General features: G+C 50.4%; 3 protein-coding genes across 3 annotated transcripts; 2 read left to right on the top strand and 1 right to left on the bottom strand.

Moving 5' to 3' along the window:
* Positions 1-1,295, top strand: UHO2_01883 (uncharacterized protein; the record flags this gene model as incomplete). The annotated part of the gene is made up of 2 exons (XM_041559320.1): positions 1-1,168; positions 1,261-1,295. 2 exons carry the CDS (start codon positions 1-3, stop codon positions 1,293-1,295), a joined length of 1,203 nt encoding a protein of 400 aa, XP_041415254.1.
* A 218-nt stretch (positions 1,296-1,513) lies between these two features.
* On the bottom strand, positions 1,514-3,420 carry UHO2_01882 (uncharacterized protein; the record flags this gene model as incomplete). Its single annotated transcript, XM_041559319.1, has 2 exons — positions 1,514-1,548; positions 1,647-3,420. The coding sequence occupies 2 exons, from the start codon at positions 3,418-3,420 to the stop codon at positions 1,514-1,516; spliced, it is 1,809 nt and encodes a 602-aa protein (XP_041415253.1).
* A 1,297-nt stretch (positions 3,421-4,717) lies between these two features.
* On the top strand, positions 4,718-5,554 carry UHO2_01881 (putative transposase; the record flags this gene model as incomplete). Its single annotated transcript, XM_041559318.1, has 1 exon — positions 4,718-5,554. One exon carries the CDS (start codon positions 4,718-4,720, stop codon positions 5,552-5,554), a length of 837 nt encoding a protein of 278 aa, XP_041415252.1.
* Positions 5,555-11,966: the final 6,412 nt, after the last annotated feature.

Below are 11,966 nucleotides of genomic sequence, written 5' to 3'. Positions count from 1 at the left end.
ATGCCGCGACTGCTGACCTACCTCGGAATCCCCATCGCCCTCGGCGTTCTGGCAGTCCAATTCCTCTCCGGCCCCGGTACCAAATCTCACGACGTATTCGGTCTCGGACGACCCCTAAACTTCACCACACACACCTGTACTTCCATCCCCGAACTCGAAGCATGCGAAGATATGTGGCTTCACCGACCCTCCGGATTGCTCTACCTCGCTTGTTCCGACATCAAAGGCCGTATGGCTTGGACTCCTGCGATCGACGCCCTGGATGTTAGTGGAAGGCCTAATACGGATTATGTTGCTATCTTGGACACTAAGGCGACCGGTCCGATCGCTTCGAGGATCACCACGGTCAAGCCGACCTCGTATACGGGAACTCTTAATCTGCACGGTATTTCAGTGTATGAAATCCCGGCCAAGAGTGCAGAGTTGAAGCCGACGTTGAGGATCTTTTTGAACAATCATAGACCACCGATCGACCCCGTGACCAAGACTGTTTTGGATGCGACCAAGATGGGAGCCAACTCGACGTTCGAGCTGTTCGAAACTACCCTCGGCGATGGCAGAATGCGACACATCCGAACGTATATAGGGGAGGCGATTAGGACTCCCAACCGCCCCGCAGCAGTAGGACCGGACAGTTTCGTCTTTACTAACGACCACAAGACCAAAACCGGACTTGGCAGGAAACTCGACTTCCTTCTCCCCCGAAGTGACCTCGGCTTTTGCGACAAGACCGGATGCAAAATCGCCAACCCCGGCCCCTTCCCCTACCCCAACGGAATCGTCAGGAGCCACAAACACGCAAACCGATTCTACGTCCCCGCATCAGCCGCACCCGCAATCCGCGTATTCGAACTTCAATCCGACAACACCCTTACTCTCATCGACGTCATTCATATCGGATATCCTTCCGACAATCTCACCGTTGATGAAGACGATAATATCTACGCAGCTTGTTTCCCTAATGTCCCGAAGTTGTTGGCTAAGTTTGCTGATCCGTATGACAAAAAGTCGCCCAGTACAGTGCTCAAGATCAGCGCGAACACAGGGAACGATAGGTTCTACGGGAAGAAGTGGAATGTGGAGAAAATGTTCGAGGACGATGGAACTGGGATGAGCGGTGCTACTACCGCTCTTTGGGATAAGGAGAAGGGTGGGTTGTGGCTTGGAGGTAAGTATCATGTACAGAAAGGTGTGATGTGTGGTGAAAAGAGTCGGCGACGCTAACAAAAAACTCCTCTTTTGTGGGATGACGAATGACAGGCGTAGCGAGCATCAGTGCTTTCTGCAAGCTTTGATCTCCGAACCGCAGCTCAAAGCTCCTCTGGAACGATATCGAACAGATCCGGACTGCTGCTCGAAACAGCTCAAGATGGTCCGCAAGACGTAGAGCACCCTCAAGCATGCCTGCTCACTATCAACCGCCTGTAAAAGAATGAAAAAGATGAAATTGCAAATGCGTGTATCAATCGTATGCAAGTGTGCTTGTGTGCCTGTGTTTGAAGAGTATCTCTGCTTAGTTCTTCCTCCCGAGGCCAGGAAGAGCAAAGACTGTTTCACCGAGATCATCATCAAAAACGAAACCAAAATAAGTGAGTGTCAACTCATCTCAATAAGCTCAAAAAGGTAAAGGGAGGAGGGAAACTTACATTCAAACACCTTCTCCGCCGGCACAGCATCCCCTCTCCTTCCCTCCAAAGAACTCATCTTATGTCCTCTGACGATCCCCACCACACTACCCGATTCTACATCAACTACCGGCCCACCGCTTGATCCGGGAGGAGGGAAGTTCGGCAATGGCTTTCTCGTCTGGCTGCCCACCACACTCTCTTCCCCTGCTCCGCTTCCACCAGAACCATTAGCGAGTGAAGCTGGTCGGCTCGCTTCACTAACAGTACTCGACAGCCTTAACGCGTAATCTCCTTGTAGTGCTGGTGGATTAGCTGGGGAGGAAACTAAGAGTTTGTAGTCTAGTTGGGCTAATTCGTCGTATGTGCCAACCATAGCACTCGCTCCACAAGGGTCTTTGTATTCCACTAGGCGTGCTCGGCCCCAGCGACTTCTGCCCGCATCGTCTCTCTCGAGTTTGACTTGCTCTTTTTCCCTTCCTGGTGGGGCAGAAGAGGAGGAAGAGGGAGGGGAGAGGGAGAGTTGCTGTTGATCGTAATCGTAGGTATAAGCGGGAAGGATGGCGCCGGAATCGTCTTCCCAGCCCCAGAAGGAGGAGACGCTGAGTTCGCTATTCACGTGTGCAGGGTAGGGTGAGACAGGGAGTGTACGGATGGGTTGAGTAGGTGACGAGCTCGCGTTGAGGGTGAGAGGTGTTGTGCCGAGTTGGAGGAGGATGACGTCGGATGTGGGGAGACTGGAGATGAGGTTTCGTACTGGATAGATGGCGCCAGTGCGGGTGATGGCAAGTGCGATGCTGTCCGATGACACAGATGCTGATGGTTCCGTGTCGGTGTTGGACGAGGAGTTAGCCTCTGTTTTTGGCTTAAATGCTTCAGCAGCTCGCAAAGTATGCGCACACGAGACGACTAACGCCCCTTTCCCATCTCCATCTTCTGCCGAAATCTTATCCCCACCCTCCACGGCAAATCCTGAACAGACACTGATGCGCTCTGTTCCTCTTGCTCCATTCAAATTCGAAACATAGGCCAGGAGCAACACTCCATCGTCGTTCGCTTCCTCTAGTTCCGCCTCCGAACTATGAGCAGATGTCAAAGGCACTTTACGTTCTTCCGAAGGTGTAGACTCGTACGGAAGCTCAATCGATAGCTGGTACCCTGATCTCGCTTCGAATCTCCCCACCAACTTTCCTATTGATGCAGCCATGTATGTGTCTGCTGCATCCTTCGACCGAGGGCTAGGATTGGTAGAAGCGGCATAGAGCGCCCTCGCAGCAGCCAGCACTCTTTCATCCAATTCATTCCTCCCGTAGAGTGCATCAATGGGGTGAGGATGCTCTCGATCAGCAATGTTTCGCCGCTCCTCCAGCTCCCGTAGAGGACGTTTGAACATTTCCTCTAGCATCTCATCGCGGGATGGGATCGGAATGCCTTTGCGCTCCGCACCGATGGCTGTTCCTTTGAAGCGTTGCAGATCGGCAAGGATGCTCTCTCTGGTACGGCCATTGTTCGAAAATGAGCCATGAGTGGGATCACGCTGTCGAGAATTGCCATGAAGGAGGTCGGAGATGTCGTTAGGGTCCTTGCTGCCGAAACGGGAAGGTGTGCTGTAAGTACCGGGTGCTGAGCTAAATTCTTGACCTTCTCTCGGAGGTGGTGGTACAGATGTACCTAAAAGTGCATCGACGGAGCTGGAAGGATTGACAGGTGTTGCATAGCCACGTAGACCACTGGTGATGGGTGTTGCGGTGGGTTGCAAACGCAGCTGCCTCAACCGCGCTATTCGCGAGAGCATCTTGTGCGAGGTTTCCTTGAGTCTCTGGTTTGTTTAGCTACAGACCTTCAGAGTAAGGAGTTCAGAGCTTGCGTGAGGCTATATGTGCTAGATGGTGAGAAAGGTGGTGGTGGTGGTGGTGGTGTGAGATAAGGAAGTGTGAGTATGCTGATGTGGGCCAAGTGCTATCTATAACCCTGACTGAGGCGAGTCTTATGCAAGTCACACTCTGCGCTGCTTTTGTGGAGGCATCTTATCGGCCTTTTTCCAGCCGGCACTCTTTCAGCACACTGCGACACTAGACTCGAGCGAGCGAGCAGTCTTGCGTGCTTGTCTACTCTTCAGTCGTGTGCTTTGTGCTCCTCTTTCAACTCCAGAGACTGAGCTGCACATCCAATCATGCACTTTTATCAGATCAGATTTGCGCCGTCTCCCCTTGCAGCTGGACCAATCAGCCAAAAGGAGTGCCGATTGACCCCGACTTGTCCCGCAAATACAGACCAGCTCTATCGCACGGTCGTCTGCAGTGGTAAGCAAAGACGCTTTTCGGCAGGGAAGGAGTGTGGTACACTCCTTTGAACTCGCTCTTCCTTTACCACCCGTGTGTGAGACAAATGCGAATGTTTGCACTTGTATCGATACAGAAGCCATGCAACTGCTTGAGGTGAGGCTATCTTAGTTGTCTCCTTAAGATGAAGGCGCTGACCAAAGCTCGAGACATTGAGCAAGACTCGCACCAAAATCGCAAAATGAAATGAAAATGAAAAGCCCCTTCAGCAGACCGCTTTCCAAAACACCATCAGTTGAAGTATAGCGAAGTATGAAATGTTGGAAGATTTAACTCTTATTGACACTTATTGGGAGATTTCAGTCTAAGTACGGTGTCCAAGCTTTTGAGCTAAAACACTATACTACAGCTCATGCATAAACTGTCCCACGATTTTACATGTCACCATACATCACTCTAATGCTCAATAGCCATAAGTTGTATTGCCACACTGTCTCATATTGTCTGAAAGCCCTGCTTCTTCTCTCCAAGACTGTGTAATTGATATTGACATTGACTGAGAAAATTGTGCTTTGAAGAAGAGCTGAGAATTTTTTTTATTGTGGGACAGTTTATGGAGCATGCCCCCAAATAGCGACACTGCTCCATTCCTGACCTTGTGGGCTTTTGACTACAATGTAACTTGCAATGTAACTTGGTGGGTGCCTTCATACACATCGAAAGTAGTGACATGGAAAGTTTCAGCTCAATCAGATGACTGTGAGTAATCTGGCAGTGCTTCCAATCTGACACCATCATATCTATACCATCATGCTGGAAACCACCCCAGAGAAGTGCCAATTGGCAATCTTTCACCTCCAAAATGGGGAATCTACCCATTCAGTTGCTGAGCAACTTGGTTTGAGCAAGTCTACTGTGAATCACATCAGCAAAAGCACCTCTGCTGATGTTCCAAAGTCAAAGGGGGGCTGGCTGAGAAAACTCCAGCCTCATCATGTTCACTTCCTGGACCACTATTTTGAGCTCAATTCCACCTCCTTGGTCAGGAAAGCATGTCATGCACTGCAGGAGACATTCCAAGTCAAAGCTTGCCCAACCACAGTAAGAAAAGCATTTCATTATTGTTGTTACAAAGCACAGAGGTTGGTGAAAAAACCAAAGCTACTCAAGAGACATTTCAAAGCCCATTGCAAATTTGCTAATGAGCACAAGTACATGACTGTTGAGGATTGGAAGAAGGTGGTATGGTCTGACAAGACAAAGATCAACTTCTTTGGACTGGATGGTAAGCAGTTCTGTTGGATTAAGAATACTGGCTTCACCAGCAAGCTTGTCAGGCCAACAATCAAGTTTGGCAGTGGCTCCATCATGATCTGGGGCTGTATGATGTGGGAAGGGGTGGGAGGTATGTGCTTGGTGCTGGGTTCAATGAATTCAGACCAATACATTGATATCTTGAATGACAAGCTTTTGAAAACAATCTCAGATTTGCAGCTTCAGCATGCATATACTGACATCACTTTTCAGCAAGACAATGACCCAAAACACTTGTCAAAGAAGACAACAATGTGGTTGGCAAGCAATAGCATTAAGGTTATGCAATGGCCAGTGCAGTCACCAGACTTAAACCTGATTGAACACCTCTGACACCATCTCAAAATGTGACTTTCACAGTATAGTACAATTGCAAAGTCCAGGGATGAACTGCTCAAGAGATGCAAGGCTGAATAGGCAGTGATCACTCCAGAGACATGTAGGAACCTAATAGAGAGTATGCCAGACTGCATCAAGGTGGTTCTGAAGGCCAAAGGAGGGAATACAAAGTACTAAGGTGTTGTCGAGGAGTGCTCCATAAACTGTCCCACAATAAAAAAAAATTCTCGGCTCTTCTTCAAAGCACAATTTTGCTGCATGTGACTTGGCATGCGCTTCTGAGCACAGGCCACACGTGTCACAACCTACTCAGTCAGATGCTTTGTTTTGCTCCGCATTGTCACAAACCGACTCAGCCACTCATTTTGTATATATAAGCTCCATTTCACTCCTCACTCTCTCTCTTTCCTACCACCATCTCCTCTTCTCGCAAAAGTCGTGCAACACCAACCTTGCTAAAAACCTTCCTTTTCCTCCTCCTTGACTCTTCTCCTCGACTCTCCTCCTTGACTCTCCTCCTTGACTCTTCTCCTTGACTCTCCTCCTCGACTCTCCTCCTCGACTCTCCTCCTCGACTCTTCTTGTAACTCCTCTTCACTAACCCTGCCTCTTCTCATCACTGTCCTCCTCTCTCCTCCTCCTCATTCTCCTCATCCTCGCCCTCCTCAACCTTCTCACTTTTACTCCCCTCTCCTCACCTTTGTCGCCACCATCGATCACCGACTCGGCCACCCCTGTCCCATACACACCTCCTGGCATGACTGCCTCCCAGTCCTGCTCCTCTTGTGGACAGTCTTACCCCCCCAACCACTTTGTCAGTCTCCACAACTGCCCCTGTGTGCACTGTGCTACTTGTCGATGTTCCCAACCCATGCCACTCCTCTCCTTCACTGCCCCCACTCCTGTCTCAGGCCTCAGCAACAACCTCCCAGACCCCACCACCTTGGACCCCACCAACTCAGACCCCACCAACTCAGAACATAACACCTTGGATAACACCCACACAGGAAACCCCTCAGACTTCACTCCCCTCCAGACCCTGCTGCCCACCACCACAACTCACAATGATGCCTTGGTCACTGCCAATGCCACTCTCACATGATTGGACAGTCAGGCCGACACCATCTCTCAGCTGGCTGGGTCTATTGCTGATCTCCACCACCTGCTTCAAGCCCTCCACCATGATCTCAACACTTCTACCACACCCCTGACCACTGTTCCCACTTCAGTCCCACCAGCACCCACCCTGCCCACCACACGAACTCCCACAGTGGCACAGTCTTTCCCAGGCCCTGCCCAGCCTTCTGGTGAGTTGCAACTCCGACAACTCTTCCTGTGGATCTCCAGGGACATGGCCCAGCTGGTCTACAATGACTGACTCCCTCCACATGACCTTGGGAAACTGTGCAACCCTGCAAAGGTGCCAACCTCAAAAGACATGGAACCAGGTGTCCTTGTCATTGGTGTTTGTGTCACTGTACCAGAGCCTGTTGCTGTTGCTTCCTCCTCTAAAATCTTCCTCCACCTCCTCCTGGACATTCGAAGCTTTGCCCAAGCTTGGGCAGTGTATACTTCCCTTCACTGCACTTGCACAAATGACTCTCGCCTTAGTGCCAGTCTCAGTGCCTTCCTTGTCCATGTTCTCAACTTGGACATCACCTTCCTCTGGCCTGCCATTGCAGAATACATACTTGCTGTCTGTTGCTGATGCTTTGGCTTTGCCAGTGCCAGCAACTGGACTGAGAAGGACCTCAATGCATGGCAGGAAGAACTCGGCAAAGCTCCTCAGTGGATCATCCCCAGCTCTGCCTTCACCAAAACCACCCCTGCAGCCTCCCAGCTGCCCTCCAGTCCCAAAGGACCATGCCCTGTCGCTGGTGGAGAGGTGTGTTTCTGCTTCAACAACTCCAGCTGTCATGATGCTAAGTGTTCCTGGCCCCACCTCTGCATGCACTGCAAGGGCAAACATGCCTTTAAAGACTGCACCAACCTTGTGGCCTCGAAGACTACTGTCATGGGCCTGAAGGCTCAAGAAGCAGGAGGGTCACTGGTTCATATGGAAGGAGCACAGGTATCGAAGATCTAGTCGATACCAGTAGAGAGCATGGTCATAGTGCAGTCTCCATGGAGACCATGGACTCCTATGGACTCACATGCAAAGGAGGATCGAGCCATATGTGAGGAGGGCCAGACACAGCCATGAGGAGGACCAAGCTCAAGGAGCAGGCACAGCCATGAAGAGGACCAAGCTCAAGGAGCATGCAGATGGTTACCACTCAGGGGCTCGAGAGACAAGAGTCAAAAGAGTCGACACCACTCAGGAGGCACAAGAGTGCCAAGCAAGCAGGATAGCAAGGAGGAGGAGCAGTGTCGAAGGAGTCGACACAGCTCAAGAGGCACAGGGGTACCAAGCAAGCAGGAGAGGCCCCTGAACAGTACTCAATGAAGAAGGTACTCTCTGGAGAGAGAGCAGGAGCAGCATCGCTGGCGATGCTGTGAAGAGGTATATAACCATGCTTTCTCATCATCAAAGGTTGAGTGGATCCTCATCCACTCTACTCACCATACAACTAGTCAATACTTTAGAAACATAAGTACTCATTAGTTTTCAGTCAGCATAGCAGCAATCTATCAAGGTTGCTCCTCATCGTAGTGTGTGTGTTGTATCACCACTACCTGATGTCCAAAGGCACCCCATAGCAGGTTAGCAGTCCGGATATAGATAGAACCAAAGGCAGTAGTCCACTGCGGTCTGGGGATCACCTCAAGCATCAGTCAGCACACTGGACTCTCGTGTTGATGCCACCAACCTTATCACCAACCCAACCTCATTATCATCGACATTCACCAACCTTATCACCAACCCCATCAACCTCATCATCATCAACACTCACACCAGACCTTGGTGTCATCATAATCTAAGCATTGATATTGATCGTGCTGAGCTACCCCTGAACGGAGTGTCCACAGAGGTCAGCCGAAACCTACGATAGTATATACACGAATGCCACCCATTGCGCAACTTGATAGTCGCTGAGCAATAAGCTCATCGAGACCGATACCGAGACAATAGCTGTCGCACAGTTTGATAGTCACCGAGTATCTCGACAGACCAACCTGGGTTTCAGGCGCGAGACCCCTGACAACTACCTCCTAATGACTGGGTTCTGTCTCTGCAGCAGACTCAAGCTCAGTCCAGCTCCAGCAATGAGCTTTCTTCATCTCCACAGCAGACCCAGGCTTGGCCCCAGACCTTCACACCCTCTTCATCATCTCTGCAGCAGACTCAGGCTCAGCACTCAGACTCCTTCACCTGCCAGCTCTCTCCACAGCTGGTCCAGGCTCTACCTCCCACCTCTGCCTGCAAGGCATTAGCAGTCCCCTCAGCAGACCAATGCCTAACTCTTCTCCTCACCTCTCGCCTCCACCACCCACCACAACGTCCCAACACCTCCTTGACTTGTGATGTCTTTGACCCCTCCACCTCCCCTGCCTGCTTTGGTTCTATGCAGGCACAACTGCATGCCTGGCAAGACTTGCTGTGTGGCTACCCTGACCCTCACTTTATATACCAGGTGATGGGCATGATCCAATTTGGGTGCCTCCTTGGGTATGATGGTCCCCTTCGCAACACCACTCAACACACACCAAACCTCCCCATCGACAATGTTGGTCATGCTCATCTCTGCTGCAAGCTGACTACCAGGCTTGCTGAAGGTCAAGCAATACCACCTACAGCAAGGGACTGGACTGCAAGTGTTGAAGAACACCACCTACAGTAAGGGACTGGACCACAAGTGTTGAAGAACACCACCTACAGTAAGGGCACAGGACTGCAAGTGTTGAAGAACACCACCTACAGTTGTCAACTAATGGTGATACAACACACACATTGAGAGTCATTGCAAAAGCACTGCTATTGCAATGGTACATAACTGAGTAAGTAAGTAAAGTAGATAGAGTAAAGAGTGGATGGGGATCCACTTGTAGGCTATGGTGAGAACAGGAGTATTTATGCATTCAATTGGTGTTGCCTGCAACACCTATCTCATTCCCCCTGCTAGCATCAATCCCATGGGTGCTGTGCCCCTACTGTCTGTGCAGCATACTGGTTTTGCAACACTGCTCCTTTCACCTTCCTGCTCCTTTTCCACCTGATGATGTGTGTTGACCCCTTCGACACAACTCCTCCTCATTGCTTTAGCCAATCCATTCACTGCTCCCTTCTCAGTGACCACCTCCCCATCCTTATCTCATGAATCCCCTTAGCCACCTGTTGGTCCTCATGACCAACCACTTGGTCATGTGGTCACCCCCTGTGCTTGGGCCTGTGTGGCTATATGCACACACCCCTTGAGCAGTAACTGTCTGCATGATGCTGAGCTCAGTTCCCCACTACCTCCTATGGTTATCTCCAAGTGCCTCTCCTTCCAATGCCAGTACCTTCTTTCCTGAGTCTACTAGTACTTGCTTGTATTGGCCAACTTGTTGAGACATGCTGATCTGACTGATTCTGACCAATCCCCATGAGATTAATCTGGAACCCTGGGGTTTGATCAATCTTGTAATTCATATGTGCTGCCAGCCTGATTAATCTCATTGATCCCCAATGGTTTGGCACCAATCAATCTGGCACACCCTTCATATATTGATCTGTTGTGCACCCTTCATATACTGCTCCATTGCACGACATTCCCATGACTGCCATTGATCAATTTGGTGCACTCTCTTGCACTATCCTTCTGACCCTGTGACATACAGTTGGCGCTTGTGCGATTAATTGGGGGCATGCTCGGTAGGTCAGGCGACAAATTTGCTTAGTCGAAAGGGATGTACTGGGTGCAAGACATCGTCGTTGCCATGGTTGACAGTTGTCGGATCAGTAATAGTTGAGGATTCTTGCTTTGTAATCATGTTGTTATTGTTATTATTTCTACAGATGCTCTGCTACACAGGTACATATATATGACTTGGCATGACCTCTAGAAACACTGCCCCCCCCCCCCTCCTTGCATTGGTCATGTACTCATTGCATTCTCCTGGTTGTGTCCTTATGCTCGGCTCCTGAATTGTCATGGCAACTGATGTGCATATCACATGCATGCCATTCATTAGCAGTCCTCACTTCCTCATGCACCTTGGGCAAATTACTTCCCTCAACTGTAATTGTCAGGGGTCTCGCGCCTGAAACCCAGGTCGGTCTGTCGAGATACTCGGTGACTATCAAACTGTGTGACAGCTATTGTCTCGGTATCGGTGACTATCAAGTTGTGCAGTGACAGCAGGTGGCGTTCGTTGTATATACTATCGTAGGTTTCGGCTGACCTCTGTGGACACTCCGTTCAGGGGTAGCTCGGCACGATCAATATCAATGTTATGATGACACCAAGGTCTGGTGTGAGTGTTGATGATGATGAGGTTGATGGTGTTGGTGATGAGATTGGTGATGTTGATGATAATGAGGTTGATGGTGTTGGTGATGAGATTGGTGATGTCGATGATAATGAGGTTGATGGTGTTGGTGATAAGGTTGGTGGCGTCAACACGAGTGTCCAGTGTGTTGACTTGATGCTTGAAGTGATCCCCGGACCGCAGTGGACTACTGCCTTCGGTTCTATCGATATCCGGACCGCTAACCTGCTATGGGCGCCTTCGGATGTCAGGTAGTGGTGATACAACACACACACTACGATGAGGAGCAACCTTGATAGATTGCTGCTATGCTGACTGTAACTAATGAGTACTTGTGTTTCTAAAGTATTGACTAGTTGTATGGTGAGTAGAGTGGATGAGGATCCACTCGACCTATTGATGAGAAAGCATGGTTATATACCTCTTCTCAGCATCGCCAGCGATGCTGCTCCTGCTCTCTCTCCAGAGAGTACCTTCTTCATCGAGTACTGCTCAGGGGCCTCTCCTGCTTGGCACCCCTGTGCCTCTTGAGCTGTGTCGACTCCTTCGACACTGCTCCTCCTCCTCATGACCTGGTGTCGACTCCTTCGACACTGCTCCTCCTCCTTTGATCAGTGACAGTTCCTTTGGCTCTTGTCTCTCGAGCCCCTGAGTGATAACCATCTGCATGCTCCTTGAGCTTGGTCCTCTTCGTGGCTGTGCCTGCTCCTTGAGCTTGGTCCTCCTCGTGGCTGTGCCTGCTCCTTGAGCTTGGTCCTCCTCGTGGCTGTGCTTGGCCCTCCTTTGCATGTGAGTCCATAGGAGTCCATGGTCTCCATGGAGACTGCACTACAACCATGCTCTCTACTGGTGTCGACTAGGTCTTCGATACCTGTGCTCCTTCCATATGAACCCATGACCCTCCTGCTTCTTGAGCATCCAGGCCCATGACACTACCCCCCTCTTAAGAGCCGAGCTCCATCGAGGCATGCTCTGGTCTGGTTCATGCTGACTC

The sequence above is a fragment of the Ustilago hordei genome (genome assembly GCF_900519145.1).
Source record: "Ustilago hordei strain Uho2 genome assembly, contig: UHO2_contig_03, whole genome shotgun sequence".
Taxonomy (NCBI): Eukaryota; Fungi; Basidiomycota; class Ustilaginomycetes; order Ustilaginales; family Ustilaginaceae; genus Ustilago; species Ustilago hordei.
This window is presented reverse-complemented; position numbering and strand designations above follow the sequence as displayed.